Here is a 17488-nt window from a genome sequence, read left to right on the forward strand (position 1 = left end):
CAAAGCAAAGCCTGCTCATCCCTGGGCAGCAGCAGGTACAGCTCCATGGCTTTATTTAGATGCTGTAATCCCACAGTGTTTCACGCCAGAAGCTGTCCTGCTCAGAAAGTCTCGGCACGGAGCAAGCCCCAGAGAGCGACGGGTAACTCTGTTTTCAGTGTCTCTCATAGCCTGTGTGTGCCAGCAGCAGCAGCACCACTGAAACCCACAATCTGACAAGGACCCTCTATCAGCCACACAGGACACTGCCAGTGCTGATTAAGAGTGCTGAAAGGATGGAGCTGTGACTCGATGCTTTTTAAGCTCCAAGACGGTTGCAGGGGAGAGGGAAGCAGCTACTAATGTGATTTCCAGGACTGTGCTCCTGTAGTGTACTTTGGCCTGGCTCCCCATCTCCAGGCTCATGCCCCCCACATGCACTGGACATTACCCATGAAGGAGCACGTGCTGGGACTTTGCTTTGCGCTCCCCCTGCTCAAAATGACATCAGTTCTCAGCACACACAGCCCCAGCTTGCACACAGCTAGGCACGTGCAAGCTGTGTTGTGAAAGACAGATATAAGCGAAATCAAGAAAATGCTAGAATTAAGGTAGCATGATTTATTGACATGAGCTGTTAATATATGCAGTAGATAACTACACATATTTAATCACATAATAAGTGCAAGGTGGCTTTTTAGTGTACATTAAATACAGTGCATGATGTAAGCTCATACTAATTCTGAGTTCATCTACAGCTGCGCACTAATGATTAGCAGGCATTTGCTGCTACAAAAGGCCGAGGAACTGAAGTACCTCAATCAACTTTTAAGCCACAGTTGGCACAATGCATTAAGAAACTCAGGGAAGGAGGGAAGATGAATATAGCATTCCAGGCACCATCCAGTTGATGAATCCTCAATTAATAGTAGGTATGTCTGAATTAAGGAGGAAGGTTTATTTGCAGTCTTCTATAACATGAATACTTAATACCTCCTCAGATGTTTTTTATGATGCTTTACACAAGATGATAATGGTAGTAAGAAACTTGTTCCATGACTTTTTTTTTTCCCTTACAACTTGCATTTCTTTTTGTTAAGATACTGACCTTTTTGTGCTGTATTAATACAGTCCTTTTGAAATCCACACTTTGTTTTCTGACCAGGCTGATGCTGTACTTCTTCTCTATGCGCAGCACACTACAATTTGACGTGGGAGATCATGACTTGTTTTTCTTTTCCTGCCCTCGGTGCACTTTGGCTTTATAATGTCCTTTGGAGGTAGGAGCTTTTAAATACAACAGGACTTAAAGCTGAAAGTAAAAGGCCACTGAGGCTTCCAAATTTTCCTCAAAGACTCTAGCCTTCTGGGGGCTGCAAGTAGAGATGGACTCCTTGGAGAAAAGTGCTAGATCCCACTAGCTGAAACCCATTCCTTTGCACCAGTGTGGGATGTTACAAAACAGCTATCCTAGTGCTCAGATTTCTAGACCTTATGGCAAGTTCCTCACCCCTTTGGTTCTTTGACCTTTTATTAAGACCTCTGTTTAAATAAAAAATAATAACAATAAGGCAATGAGAAGAAAGGCTTTGAACTATTGAAACAGGCTACAGATGGTGGTGGTTGAGCTTCACAGCACAAGCAGCTCAGGTGTGCAATAGCAGTAAAATACATTAATTTTATTTTGCTTTTAATCGACGGTTTCCAGTATCACTTTGGACAAGCAGAGCTAAAGTCTCCTATACAAGTGGTAGAAGTTGTGTGTATTCTTGGTTGCTTTAATGCATTATCCACCCTTTATTCTACCTTTAAGAAGTAACTGAGTAAGTGCAGCTGCTGTGGTGCTCCTATTGCGACAAGCAACTCACACACTTCAAACATCCAAGTACAGCATTTACAGCAAAGCAGCAAGGAGTGGTCTGCATGAAAAATCACACCTTGGTTTGAGCTCTTAGTCCTGCATTCCACACATCTTTGTACCATTTTCTTCTGTTATGAGCTCTTTTGCATATACAGTATTTAATATGCTTCCCATATGAAATCTGTTCCTAAATGCGTGCTAATAAGTAAATAGATAATTACTCTGACTCCTAGCAGAGCTAGCAGAGTTGACCAAACGTCCTGAAAAACAGAGATATATGTACATCATACTGCATAAATGAGCACCCACAAGCACACTAGGCCAGGATTGGTGTCACGGGGATACAAAAGTGAGGAGGCACATTACAGGGTGCTCCAAACACAACGGTAGGAGAGGAGAGCAAGCCAGAGGAACCAGTACACAGGATGGGTACAGCCATCATAGAAGAATGGAGTCTGAGTAGATCATGAGAGAAGAACAAGGCCTTCCAGCACCAAGACCAGAACGCAGACCTGGTTGCACTGAGGTTCCAGGTAGACAGCCTTGCTGATCCAGCACTTCCACAGTCCTGTTGGGCTCACACAGAATGCAGCTGGCTTGGCAAAGGTGAAAAATGAAATCAGCTCATCCTGCATCTTTGCTCCCAGCCTGACGTCCTCCTTGGAGCGAGAGCACCTTGGCTGCATCACCATTTGGTTGTCCCCTTTGGCCTTCGCAGCCAGTGGCTTGATGTGATAGCCAACCATTTTCCTGTTTTTTTGTTTTTTTGTTTTTTTGCCTCATCTGCTGATCTTTAAAGCATTTGCCGGAGCATTTGTTTTTTTGCCTCATCTGCTGATCTTTAAAGCATTTGCCGGCTCCTCTGAGCCACAAAGGTGTGCTGCTAACCACAATGCCGCTGAAGCCATCATCACACCCCCCTGGATACAACATGAAGGAAGTTCACATCGTAATAAAAGAGAAAGTCTCAATAAACACCATGTCCAATACATGCTTTGTGTTTATGCTGAAAAGGCTGAAAAACAAAAACCCTGAAGAACTTAATTTAGGCTGAACAGTGCTAAGCCGAGGTAATGTTGTCTTGTTACACAGTATTCCTGGTTAGTGGCATTTGGTTTCCTGTAGCATTTGTGACAAAGTCCCCACACACAGCCCACAAGTCTTACTGGCAAACACTGTTTATCTATTAAGACAGGATACAGTGGTCCTATTTTTTCAGAATCTGGCTTAATTAAGAAAAAAAAAAAGAACAAACATCTCAAAATGGCCATCAGAAGCATGAAGTCTGTTTGTTTTCACACAGAGATGGCTTTTTCTCTTTTTCTTTTTTTTTTTTTAATCCCAGACCTTCGCGGATAGACAATAGCATAGCACCTCGCACCCCATGATGTGTGGGATGCTGCCCTTCTCTGCTCCCCTCATGTGAAGTATCGGCACTGTGTAGAGTCAATGTAGCAGTAAGAAGTACATCGCAGTTTTCCGTAAGACCTAAAATAAAAGAGAATATCTTAGTTTCAAAACGTGCTGTAGCTCACATCACGTGTTCTCTGTGTGCACCTCTCTGTAAGAACTCAAGAACATCAGAAAATACCAAGTGTAGTGACATATGGCAATGAAAAGATGAAGGCAATTTCCTGAGGTACTCTGCTGTGCTCCCCCTTGTCACTATGAATAAAGTCTTAATTACCAATTATTAGAATTAAAACAAGCAAACAAACTTGACAAAACCAATTATTAGAATTAAAACAAACACTCATGTGTGTAGGTGTAGGAAGCCTTTGGGGCTCACTTACGGGAAGAGCATAACTAAATATCTGATAACCCAAGTTAAGTGTTTTTCCAGTTACTTCCAATGGCTCCAGCAGGCACAAATGTGCCTATCCTTTCACTTATTTTTCATGCACTTGAAATAACAATAGCAACAGATGCTTACCTTTAAACTAAAAGGAGACCTTTGCAAAGGGCCTTTACAAAATGAGAGAAAACATTTTTGATTTTGTCTTTCTGCTTGCTTACACTGAGCTGCCATGATTTTACCTACTGAACATCCGACCAGTGATGTTAATGACATACAAAAACATTTTGCTGAGTTTTTATTGTGTTACAGCTGATGTTACAGCTGGAAAGATTATTATGGTGAAAATAGGAAAAGAAACAAACAGGGAAGCTATGCTCACCTGTATCCAAAGATCTAGGTTCACAGGAAAGACTCCACAGAGGAGGGATCTCCAGAAAGAGATCCTTCCCTGTGACAGTCAGCCCTTATATGGGGTCTAGGAGAGGTGTAGCCAGGCTCACACAGCCAAATCGCCTTCATCTGTCCTACCATGGCTGACGCAGTGCTTGCCTCCGGTGATCAATCAGTGGTTCAGGCCGTGACTCAGCAGTTCCCATACATATTGCTACCACGAGTGCAAGTGAATACCTCATCCATCAGATAACCCACATACTGTAGTAAACGCACCAGTCCTTTGAAATGTGTCCTTAGATAAACTACTTTCTCAAACAGAACAAAAATTTGAAGAGAAGATATACGTGAGGAGGGACTTGGGGACTGGAAAAAGTACAGATAATGGGAAAACCAGTTGCAGAAGAGATGTTGAAGAGGGTGAAGCTCCTGTTGCAGAGCCAAGCTCATGTATTCACCTCATTTTACTGATGAGTCACAGCTCTTTCTTTGATTGAGCAAATAACCTCCAGACTGCAAACACAAAGATAAAGGATCTGAATGGTTTTTCACTACTTGATTATATGTGGAAAATGAAATTTATGAAACTTTCTCAAGGTTTTGTGGGTCTCGTTTCGGCAGCAAATTTCCTATTCTTAAGATGGAATAGCTTTCACAGGCAAGCACCTCCACACTGTCTGCAGATGGGAGCTCTTTAAAATGTTTTGGGCTGTCAGGCTTACTAGTCTCAATTCTAGTAATCTTTTACTCTAGGCATGCTCCAACAATTGCAGTGGAAGGATTAGCACAGCACTTGATTTACAAAGATGTCCTGTGGTTTCTTATTCCTGTCAATTAGCACATTATTCTTCCATGAATGATGAGGGCTCTGCACATAATTTCATTTGCAAATTAAATGTTTCCTGTTATCGGGTAACAATACCTGACAGTTAAATAGAGGTGCTGCTGCTTGAGGCAAAATGCTCACCAGAGGAGGCTGCTTGAACAAAGGCAGAGGAGGCAAGTAAACAGTGTACAGATGTTTGAAATGAAGGGTGTTGCTGAGGAGATGTATGCCCCCTCTCCTGAGTGAATTTCCTGGTCTTTAGAAAGGCTGATAGATGAATAATTGATTCAGAAACAATAATACCTGTAGAGGACTCATGGACTCATTAAAAGTACAGGAGGTTGTTTGGAGGCTGTGGTTTGGTTGGTTGGTTTTCTTTCCACCAACATGATCATATCTTCATCATGGTGTATCCTGTTCTTAGTATGTTAAGGGTGAGTATTAATGCAATAATAAAGATAACAAATAAATAAATCTATGCAAACAATGGGTAAACATAAATCTGTTCACTTCGTAAGCATGTACTTGTAACTGAGAAATGAAATTCATACTTAACAACACACAAAAATAAGGTGATAGGGTCTTTCTCTCTCACTACCTGCTGTGGTCCCAGAGGAACAAGGTTTATGTGGATAATCCTCTTCTCTTTAATGCTGAAGGTGAAGAAGAAAATAACAATAGAGAAGACAGTTTGCACATACCCAGGGAGATATGTTTTACATGTCAGATATCCAAAATCCTTTCCATCACAGTCTTCCACCCCTTCATGTCTGTAGCCATCTCCACAGTAAGCACGGCGGCATCCTAGTGAAAAACATAGAAGGAAATACCTTTATCACACTCCATATGTAAAGGATTTTGGAGAGGCAAGTGGTGCTAGATTTAGGGTAAAGCATAAACTAAGACATTTTGGGGTGGGCCTGACTTGTACATAGGCTGCCGTAATTTGTGGGCTGTATTTTAATAAATGGAAAATGCTTCTAAAAACAATGAACCGATTTTACAATTAAGTCCACTTACCATTTTGTTAACCTCTTTTGATATACCTACGAGATCAGAATGATGATGATGTGCTGATATTCAAGTAATTTGTGACATTAAGTAACATGGTATACCAATGGGACTCAGTAGGTCAAGTTGATGATTGGACTTGGAGATCTTGAAGGCCTTTTCCAATCTTGATAAGCCTATGACTTTATAATTCAATTAAAACTCTCCAGGTCACATCAGTGTCAGAAGTTTGTGTACTGCCAGGCCGCTACGGACTCTGCCCAGTGCATAGCACACAGCAACATGATGGGCTTCCAGATGCACAATGTGCAATTTCACAGGCACTAGAACTAATGAGCACTATTTGTCCTGCATGTTTGTTCCCCATGGCAGACTGCAAATTCTAATTAAATCATTTTCTCATGCTTGGAGCCTGGAAAACTCAGTCTCACTGGATTGCTCTGTAGGCAGGCAAGCTTGGAGGGGCATTTATACATCTGCATTCTGGGGAAGGAGCCAAACAGTGAAAGCAAGGGTGGATGTGAAGGCTGTGAAGCTCTTTGTGTGCCAGGCTTACATTCTGCACTCCTTGCCTTCGCTGTCCAGAGCCAGGGAAGCATGAAGATCAGCCAGACAGGAATCAAATGTTGTGTAAAGCTAAGTGATGGGAGTGGGCTGAAAGTGATGGAAGGAGCCAGTGCACATGCTTATTCAAAGGAGTTTTGCGTATGCTGCAAAGGTACCACATCCTGTGGTCAAAAAGACACCTGACCCATAGGAGGTCTGTGTGTAAAACAATGGCTGGATCCAGTCCCTGGAATGCAAGGATTTGCTCTGGTGCCAAATATCTCTGTAGTCAGAGACATGGTTCTCATTAAGGATACATGGGAAACATTTGGTGTCACCTCTGACTTCTGCCTGTGTGTGGCATCCATGTGCAGAAAGATCTTGATTTTGGTGTTGTGGCCACTGTGCATGTTATGTAGAAACAACTACTGCACCCTCCATGTAGAAAGAGGCTGCTTCCGACTTACTTATGCAGTCATCCGTCACAACCGTGTTGCCGTCGTCACACTCTTCCCCATCCTGAACGATCCCATCTCCACACATACTGCCAACCTCAACACGGTAATCCACAGGGTAGAAAGGGGTGAGCTGGACAAAAAAAGCACACTGAAATTACCATGTAGGAATACCAGCAGCAGGGCTCAACAAATAGAGGTGATGGACTGTGGAAGGTGGGTACCACATATGTTTCCATATCCCACTATGCAATGGGAAACAGAATTCTTTGTACAGAATCTGATTCAAAGTCCAGTGGAAAAAAATAAGGATCCTGTCACTGATTTCAATGGTACTTAGCTCCTTGAAGCAGTAAGAAAATACATGACTTTGATTTGCAGGGTTTGTGTCTTCCCACAACTCTTATCCTTGCTGAGTTTTGCCTTACTTTGTGTTAAATCAAAACTGTTTGTTACTATTGTAATTACCCAAACTCAGTCCCAGCTGGCTGGTTCAGCAGCTGGATCAGACAGAGGTCAGCAAAACCTATAGCACTGGTAAGTAACGAAGACTCCTGTAAACAAAACTCACAGAATTAGATGCAGTGTCGATAATGCTGAAAAATAAGATTTTTCTTCATTCACTTGAGTGATTCTGTATGATAATAAACCTGCTGTATTTAAAAATGAAACATACACTCACAAGTTTTCTGAAACCACAGTCATATTTTCACCTGGACTGGGAGCCATCCAAAGGTATCCTTGAAATACAAAGATCTCTGGTCTCTTCTAAAAGCTAAGGCATTTTCAGTGTGCAACCGATCCAATTCTTCTTGATTATTCACCACAAAAATCTGGGGCACAGAAAAAGAGGTGATTGGTTACCCTCTTGAGAAGTGTTTTGAATTGTCACGGAATCCAGTTTTGCAGACAGAATTATGCATCTGCAAATATATGAAGAATTGCACAGAAAAAGAGTTTGCTTTCTGAAACAGAATGGCATGCCAGCCCTGGGTGAGAATGTACATACATAAGATGCTGCTTTGTAATTGGTAAGAGACACGAGTCTTCAAAAGCTCATGGTCTTTCCTGAGTACCCAGCTAAGGCTCCAGTGACTCCCTACTCTTACGCACCCTCAGACAACGACCATGCAAACACTTATCAGACAATGCAAACAGTCACTGCTGAGAACAATTTCAGATGTTCCAATAGTTAGATGCTGGCACAATTGCAAAATCCATGTATGCATAAGTACTCTTTCTAGGTTTGTGTGTAATTCTTAGGCATGTTTATGGCTATGAATAAAATAAAGCACTGCTTAGTGCAACTTTCACTTATCTTTTTCTACTTTGTACTTTGTTTAGACTTAATGAGCATTGAAATTTGTGTTTCTTTACATGCACGTACTTCAGTGTAACCTCAAGTCTTCTGTTAAACAGAAAAATATTAGTAACAAATTGAGAGAATTAGGACAAGCTGCTCTTTTCCCAAATTGCTTTAATGTCTCATTTACCAAAATCTGCTGTAAGGGGCATTAGAAAATAACTTCTTCCCTTGGAAGCTTAATCAAATTTATTTTAGTAAGATTCAAACCATTTTTTAATTAAGAAAAAGCAAATTGAATGATTCAGAGCAAGTAGATTTGGGTCAAAGCCTGATTCCCACCAGCATAATCAGAATTGGCTCTTTTTAAAACAAATTACCCAGAAGTTTTTGCATAGCAGAATATTCCCATAGGCCCCGACAAAGGCCAATTGAATAAAAGTGCCTTCAGCTAGAATGAAAGAGAGCAAAGAAATAAAGAGCCAGCAAAGAACCAATTCTGTAGCTGTGTCCAGGAGCTGAAGTCCCAGCCTCAGAGCTGTAGTTTCTCTGGAAATCAGTAATGGATTGTGCCCTCTGAAAATCTCTTCTAGATATTGCCCTTTGAAAATGCAAAGAATTTAAAAACCTGATTGAATCACAGCCAGTGACAGAAAAGCAGTGCTTTGTTTCCTACCCTCGCCCCAAGCAGTGTAGCACTGATGGGCAAGTGGGTGGCTGTGCTGGGGATGTGCAGAAGGATGGAGGACCTTCTCTGCATCTTCCCACAACAGCAACCCTGACTGCAGTCTTCAAGTGGCACAAGGAGGGTTTCTGAGCTGCTGCATGAGGATCTGATCAAAGTAAATAAATGCAGTGTTAAGCTCCCTGCTGCTCAAGGGGCTGAAACAACTGGGGCAGGCACTGCCAGAGACATGGCTTTTCTCTTTGCCATACATCAAGAGAAATGGCACATATCACATGTGAGGGCTTATCTAATGTGGGTTACTTATATTCAAGGTAGCTATGCTCTCATTGCAATCTTTTAAGCTCTACTCTTAAACAGTGCCTGGTGAAGAAGGAGGGTGCTAAGAACGACACATAACATTTGAGCCTTATTCTTTAGCCTAGGAGCTCCCCATGAACTATATCACATTTTTTTTGCAATATTGCATGATGCAATATGCAACTTGATTTCATGCACTTTCTTCTACTGCCATTTTTTGCAGTGCAATAGGGATGAGCAAGCAGCTGACAAGACTTGCAGCACACTCACGCAGAAGATTGAATTCAACGACCTGGTTAAAGGAACAGTGTATGGTGACCATGTCCCTTTCACACAGAAAGCTCTGAAAACGTGAGGGATGGGAAAGTTAAGAGAGCTAATCACTGTACCTTCAGAGACAAAACAACGGGTGATAGCCACTTGCTTTAGTGGCAGGGCTATGCCTGTGCATAGCACCAGCAGAAAGGTGGCATTTCGTTGCTAATTAAGTGCCACAGTGCACAAAATAGAAAAATCAAGGCCCAGTTGAAGGAAAAGTCCAGAAATGCTATTTGCAAAGCCTAAAGATATCAGAGATGAAAAACTGCTAGGTCACTTTTTAACAGTGACTTATCCTTTATATTACCTTCTCCAATTCGCTTGTATTATTCCTTCAAGAAGGCTAGCAACTGAAATTATCTCTGTAAGTGCATGTCCATAGCCAGCACTCAGAAGTCTGACTCTCTTTTTGTTTCAAGGTGGAGGGTTTGTATTTTGGGGGAAAGTTCTGTTGTATATGTGAAATGTTCAACCCCAATATTCAACCCTGAAATCAAAATCACTCTCTGTGTTGAAGAAAATATGATAAGTAAGCAAGAAGTAGATGCTTCCTTCACCAGCCAATCTGAAATATACTGCAATTGACTGAAATAAAAAGAACGGATTGTGTGTGCAGTAAGAAAAGAGCATCCTTATGCTAAGAGAAAGGTTTCTAAAAATGTGCTGCATTACTGATGGTTTGAAACTGCAGCATTTCAGCACCTCCATCACACAACCTTCAGGCTGTTTGAGAGACCAAATTCTTGAGCACAGATTGATCTCAGAGGTTTCGGGTACTGGACGTAATGCATTGCCCAGATACAACCATCTTCCTGTTACATCCAACTAGTAGTTAATACAATGATTCTTATAATAGCATGTTAAGAACCATTCACATCCTCTCCCAGAATTCTGCTTACCGCAGGGACTTTTGGATACCTGTGTCCAAACACAGATTCCTCATATGGTGGATTATTCACATGCTGTGGGGGTCTGCAGTGGCATCTTCCTGGAGGTCCTGGAAGTCCTCTTTCCCCTTTTGGTCCTATTGCAAATTGCCCTAGGAAGCAAAAAACTATGTTGCACTGTTATGAAATTAACAAACAAAACCCAAACACAGCCTTAGTGGGAAAAGTATGGTCAGGTGGATGTATGTGTTCATATAAGTTTTGAGTTATCTACATCTCCCACAAATAAGACTGAGAATGGAAGGAAGTGGTTTCCAGAATCACCAATTCCACAACTTCAGAAGAAAGGACAGAATTTGTGCCACAATCATCTTTCAGATCACACTTTAACCGCTATTTTGAAGAAAGAGAATGGCCATTTGCTTAAGATTTCCAGACAAAACTCAGCCTGGTCAGAACAGCTTTGTGGTGAGTTTGGTAAGATTGACATTAAGTCAGTCTCTGTAGATGTCCACAACACATTGTGGACACTTCAGTAGTGTTGTTTCAAAGGTTTTTTGCAGGAAAACCCAACAATAAACAAAGTAGTGCTACAAATAAATACATAAAAACCAACTGTTTTTTGACTTTCAAACTCTGGGAAGGACGTAGTGCTCTGCAGAATTAAATATGAGCCATCATGTTCATATTGCAAGCAGTGATATTATTACAGGAAGATCATTTAGGACAAGAATTTATATTCTAGAGGGAAAAGACCAACAAGCCTGATACATAAACTTTCTGTGGATACAGTAAATCCTTTTAAAAACAATCTCAAGATCCTGGCCACCTTCCCATCAGCATGGTGAAAATTCTGTCCTCTGAAAACTTCCAGCTGAATTACTCAGGTTAAAGGTATTTTGTACTGAGAGATAAGAGATGTGTAGATGTTGAAGCAGCCCCAGCTTCGAAGATGTACCATTTCCATTAGTATCATTTGGAAGAGAATTTCTGTCCGCTGATGTGAGCAAGAGAAGGAAAAGGGAAAAGAAAACGGAAAGAGGACATCAAACTGCTGAGGTATAAACTGCTTTTGTCCATTTGTGACAACAGCTGTTTCCAGCTGAGCTTGCTTTTCTTTACCAATACTTGAGCATATATGCACGTTGGGAAAACCCTTCCATTTTCACTGAACATTACAGTTTTTGTACAATCCTTCATGTCTATTCTTGGTCTCACAAGAGAAAGCAAGCTGCCCAGAGTTTCTGTGAACACAGTTTTGAAGTTGTACAATAATCAACTATGAGCTTTTCTTATGATTTCCACAATACATAGAAATGAAGAAGCTTACATCTACAGCGCTTATTAAAAAGAGATATTTTTATCATCGTTTTTTCCTCTAACTCCTACCTCAGTCCTTCTCTTGAGTCTCATCTACTTTACTTGTACAGAGCTGTACAGGGTAAATATATCCTTGCTGATTAGAAATCTCAATTTTTCACTGTAAGCCAGGACATCTAGAGAAGGAGCAGACCTTTGATGATAGAGATCAACTAGTCCCTTCAAGGCTGCTGGATAGGTTTTCATCATCCCCACCTGCCAAAATTCCACAGGAACCATATAGGCCATGGTTTTGGTTTTATTTGAGGCATCAAAAGCCACAATGTAGGCATTAGAGTCAGGTTTAAAGCCCTTATAATGGATAGCAAAGGCATGATGTGCCTTGCAGAGGAAACTGTTCTTATTGTTGGTGGATCATTTTTTGTAAAGAGGCTACATATGCATATACATTGAGTCAGGGGGGCCTGGGTAAGATGGACACTGCATAAGATGGCCTGATCCCCACTTACCTAATCCTGAAGGTCCAGGGGGGCCTGGCTGGCCAGAAGGACCAGGCCTTCCAGGTGGGCCCATGATGCCCACAGGTCCAATGTCTCCCTTTTGCCCCTAAGAAAGAGGAGACATTCATTTATTTCCTAAGCAATTAATATCACATAAGTTCCCCCAGCCTGCACTGGCTTTCCTTTCAATAAGATCTTTCCTGATCTTATTTCAGTCAGTCAGGGACTTTCCTTCAAGGATGCCTTTTTATCCCTGCCATTCCCTAGGAGCCAGTGCAGCTCAGAGACAAAGGGCTGGTGGAGCTGAAATCCTTGGTAAGTGGCTCTGACTTCAGGGGCATAGGCTGAGTTTTCAGGGTAGACTAAGAAATTGATTCATTGAACCTTCAGAAAGAAAAAATTAAAAAGGAGTCCACAAGGGCTTCTAAGTGACATTTCCCAGTCTTAGGGTATAGATCTTCAGAAGAACACTAATTACTTGGAGACCCACAGTATTTTCAGAAGTACTTTAGAACCTCAGTTCATGTATCCCCTTGGCTGTCGCTCTGAATATACCTTTGTTAACAAATCACTGCAAGGCAAGCAAGGGATTGGTTTTGCAAAGTATAAGCTAGCACACAGTGACTTCCCAGCTGTACGCTGACAAATGATGTTGCTCTGGAGCTTATCACTCGGTCAAAATGCTGTAAAATTATCTATAGAAGACAAATTTATAGAGTTATCACACAATAATATAATATTCTGTAAAATCAGCCCTAATTTGCCTCAGGGGAGCTTGTTTGTGTAGCCATACCATGAGGCATTTGAATGTTTTACCCTAGAACTATTCCAACACCTTCCTATTTTTGCTCCTGAATTTAATATGGTGACACTTATTAAAAATAACTATATTTATCTTCCTGCTCATATTCTCTCTGAGGCTTGCATTTCTCAGCTTTATATTTCAGAAGTGTGTTACATAGCTTAAAGCTGAGATAACTGATTTTATTCTTACGTAACAGCGTATCATTTAGTAAAACAAAAATGTGCTGTGTTATACTTCTTTCAATGGCAATGAGATTAATTCCGTCAATACAGAATGATTTTGGGTTAATGTTCATTCAAGGACAGATGATGGGCAATTGTATAGCTAATTTCAAAGTAATGAAGCATACATAGTAATATATGCTAAGATAATTTGTTGTTATAGAATATCCCGCATCCCATGAATACATCTGAATGTCACTTGCACCATTTCAACAGAGGAAGGTTTGTTTTTTTTTTTATGGCCCATAAAAAACTAATTGAATATTTGCTTTGTTTAATTCTATTAGAAAAACTCTATGCCATTAAAATATACCAGGATTTATGTGAATGTCAGCAATGTTGATCACTAATTGCTTCTTACATCATGCAACAACAAAACTGGCAGACCAAGACTTTGAAAACCTCAAAGAAAACATTGGGAAATCTTGTTCCCCACACTGTAAGAATCTAGCAGAGGAAATCCAGTGCTATTCTGACATATGCTGCCTGAAATTTAGCTGAACTCTGTGACTCCTGTTTTGGAAGAATGCCTGCTTAATGCTCTCTTGCTTAGTATAGGTAGATTGAAGAACTTGTGCCCATACCATTCAGAAAAGCTGATATTTATGGTCCTCTCCCTTTTTTCCAAGTAATCTTGACTAAAAGTTTAAGTCATTCCTCCTTCACAAAGGAAATCCTAACTTGCTCCTCAGGAGTCAACTCTCAAGTCACAGAGCTTTGAGTGTTATGAATTGTTAGGGGACAGTGAGGCTGTGATGACTTGTGGCTCCCAACTCCTGGCTACCATTTAGGAAGAACTTGCTCCAGAGGCACAGTAGAATTAAAGAAGTGAATGGGATCATCAAGACGTGTCTCAAAATGGAAGTGGAAATGACACCTTCCTAATTTAGCTGCTTTTATCTGGAGATGTCAGCTGGATCAAGAGACAGGAAATGGCTCCATGTTGATGGAAAACATCAGCTGAACAAACAGCCAGATAACTACAGCACTTAAAGGAAGCAGTCAGATCTACACAGACTTAAAATGCCACCTGCAGTTTTGCGTTTTCTTCTTTAAAGTTTTTTGTGGTTTTATTGTATTTTTTTTAAGAAGAGAAAGGAAATAAATAGTTCATTAATTACAGAAGGAGAAGCCCTGTTTTTGTGCAGAAGATCAATGCTGAAATTGCTTTCAAGGTGACAGATAGGGGTTCTGTAATCAAGCCTCCATGAATCCCTACTTCAGGGCAAGACTACATTTCTTTCAGTCACACTGATTGCTGCCCTGAACCATGAAATCCTATGTGGCTTTTTGATCCAGACATTGTGTAATGTGACAAAATGTCTAAGATCAAGTATAAAGTCCTCTTGGAAAAAAGAGACACTGCACTGTTTTCCTGTTGATCTGTAGGCACTCTGTCTTTTCTTTGCCTTATGCTACTGAACAATATTCTGTGCACATCCCTTTTGTGAGGAAGAGATGAGCACAGTTTACATTGCACAGATTTACACTGCACATATCTTCTTTATGTGATGACTTAGCATCCAACATCCAATTTTTATTTTTCCCCACATTGAGTTTTCTTTCTCTTCAGATATTAGCTGACAACATTAAACCAACAGCAAAGCAAGCTTGTGCCTCTGCCTGCAATGCTGGGCGTAACCACACTGCAAATAAAATGCTTTCAGCTGAGCCCATTAACCACAGCATCTACGAGCTCCTATATCTGAGCAGATACATGTTAAAAACAGCATCAATACAGCAGGAGTCTGTTCCCTGCTCTGTCAGAGGAAAGAAAATAGACTCCGCAGATGGCAGCTCAGGGTACTAAAGGAACTGCTCTCCTTGGCATCAAGTTGGACTTTGCGTCTACTCTCCCCTTTCCTCCACAATATCATTGCCTCTAATAAATATACAAGGAAAAATGAAATTGAAGAGGTTTATCCAGTGACTTGAATAGGTAACTACCACTAACACTATTACCCTCTTGGAAACTGCAGTGTTGGAGAAGCCAACACACAATTCCCAATCCTTACAGTTAATCTGAAAGTTTTAAAAAATCAGTTCAGCCAACACAATTATTTTGATCCCCGAATAAGGAACATGTACAATCATTTCTTCTATAAGCCACTTTCACACAATATTACTGCCCCTTAATGTCAGTGCGCGTCTTCCTGAACAGACCCCCTGGCATGCTGTACTACAGTGAGAAGTATCACATAAATATCCTAGTCTAGGATTAAATATTAATCAATTAATAAATTAAATATTGTTCTAGTATTAACTGAGCGAAAAAGGGGTGCTGTAGTGCTTTGATTCCTTGCACTCTTTTGGACATCTTCAAAGCCTTGCAGCTCTGCAAGATGGTCTGTGTCACCAGCACCAAGCCTGGCCAAAGCCTCATAGAACTAAATGGGATGCAGTGGACAGAACAAATCCACTTTGTCCCACTCTCCAGTTATCAGATGGGATTCAGAGTGTAGCTCTGTGATTTTTAGGATTGAAGGTATGCTCTGATTATATTCAATGAGCTAGTTATCAAACCAGGGAAAAAGCTACTTGAGCTATGCTGCACAGCAAGGGATTTGAGCACAGAAGACAAGACTTGGACATGCATGCCAGGTGCTACGGTCCTACCGGTGGGACCAAGAGCAAGGCACAGCACAAAACAAACCACAGTCATATCCCACCATCATACAAACACTGGGAAATGCAGGGAACTGAGGGGGAAATAGCATGGGCCTACTTGTTTGCCTCGTTTTCCAGGTCTTCCTATAGGTCCTCTGTGTCCTGGTGCTCCAGATTGTCCCTTTGGGCCCATCTCTCCCTTGGTGGGTGAGGAGGGAAAGAAGAACGTAAGTAGAGCATACTTGCCTTCCATGGCACAGCAGGTGGCTGATGTTTTTGTTCATGCAATTCTTGCAGATTATGTTGACATTGTATTTTTCTTGGAAATTCACAACATATTTTAAAACAAGAGTAAGGCCAAAGACATCTATTTTCATTTATCAAAATTTCCTTGAAAGATCCCTCTTTAACGAGGAAGCTGAATGGGAGACCAGAAATATTCTAGAAGGGAGGTGAAGACTAGCAAAACTCTCCAAGTCCTGGCAATATCATGTTTGCTGTTAAGACGCACATTTGGAATTGCAGGATTGGAAAAATAAGTGAAAAATAAAACCCATACAAACAATTAGGCTGCTTATGAATATATATGCCTGACTACGTTAAATAGAAAGAAGATTGTGTCTAAACTTATGTTCTGGGAAGAAAAGGAAAAAAAAGAGAAAAACAGATAAATCTTGGGTTTTCTCCTAAGGAAAAAAAAAAAAAAGAATTTGATCACATCTAAGTGCTCATCATTGAGTCAAACAAGACTTTCAATGCCTTATGCCTTCCAGAATGTCTCTAAAGCCATTTAATTACTGTATGCCAGCACTTATTGCAATTCCCCAATATATTGTGCCCACTTACTTTCTGTCCCAGCATTCCTGGGGAGCCTATTTCTCCCTGCAAAGTGAAAAGAGAAAAATCATCGAAATAATTGGAGTGATCTTTGACAAAGCAGCACCAATTTAAAAATTAAAAGTGCCATGTAGTGGTATCTGTTAAAAAACAAAAACAAAAACCTACAATGTGATTCATCAGTAGCAGTGACAGTAGAATTATTAGAATTGTTCTGGATTTACAAGATTTTGCTATCAAGATCCTTGTATAATAACACTGCTCCTTTGTTTGATCCTCCACAGCCTGCTTCTTCTTGGCCAAAACCATACCACTTGTGCTTCTGTCTGCAGCCACTTGGACAATACCCACTGTTTGTCTTTAGGAATGGCAATTCTCTATTTACATCAAAAGGAATTTGCTTTTCCTTTCTTTGTTAAAGACCTCCCAGCCCACAAATACCACTTCCTTTTTTTTTCTCTCTTTTCATTTTTCTTTTTCTCTTTTTTTTCTTTTCCTTCTTTTTCTCTTTTCTCTTTTTTTTTCCTTACAGTAATATCATCTCACCAGCTAAAAACATTTTGTCAAGCCATCACTGTTCTGTTCTATGCAAATCAGGAGTGCCACTTACCTTGGGACAGTGGGATACATGGACACAGAGGACCACATAATGTGGGACCACTGCCTTCTTACCATCCCAGGAACATGCCTTCATGTCACCCCTCTTTTTTGCTATCAGAAATACCTCAGTGTTAATGTGCTCTTTCAGCTAAAACTCACAGCCATCTGGAAAAGTACCTGGTCTCCTTTGACTCCTTTGTCTCCCCTATCCCCTCTGGAACCCTGGTGAGAGATAACAG

At 40.8% G+C, this 17488-nt stretch overlaps 1 protein-coding gene across 2 annotated transcripts in view; it reads right to left on the reverse strand.

The window, feature by feature from the left end:
- Positions 1-2657: 2657 nt before the first annotated feature.
- The window catches only part of COLQ (collagen like tail subunit of asymmetric acetylcholinesterase), a 37611-nt gene continuing 22780 nt past the window's right edge, over positions 2658-17488 (reverse strand). For both annotated transcript variants that reach the window (XM_031553936.1, XM_010712832.3), the window contains 9 exons: positions 17427-17471; positions 16659-16694; positions 15931-16011; positions 12189-12285; positions 10372-10511; positions 7580-7699; positions 6879-6999; positions 5556-5658; positions 2658-3328 (listed from right to left, as the gene is read on the reverse strand). In XM_031553936.1, the coding sequence (XP_031409796.1) occupies positions 3259-3328; positions 5556-5658; positions 6879-6999; positions 7580-7699; positions 10372-10511; positions 12189-12285; positions 15931-16011; positions 16659-16694; positions 17427-17471 (813 nt within the window). In that variant the 3' untranslated portion in view covers positions 2658-3258. The remainder of the gene's footprint in view (positions 3329-5555; positions 5659-6878; positions 7000-7579; positions 7700-10371; positions 10512-12188; positions 12286-15930; positions 16012-16658; positions 16695-17426; positions 17472-17488) is intronic.

This window comes from Meleagris gallopavo, chromosome 6, assembly GCF_000146605.3.
Source record: "Meleagris gallopavo isolate NT-WF06-2002-E0010 breed Aviagen turkey brand Nicholas breeding stock chromosome 6, Turkey_5.1, whole genome shotgun sequence".
Lineage (NCBI taxonomy): Eukaryota > Metazoa > Chordata > Aves > Galliformes > Phasianidae > Meleagris > Meleagris gallopavo.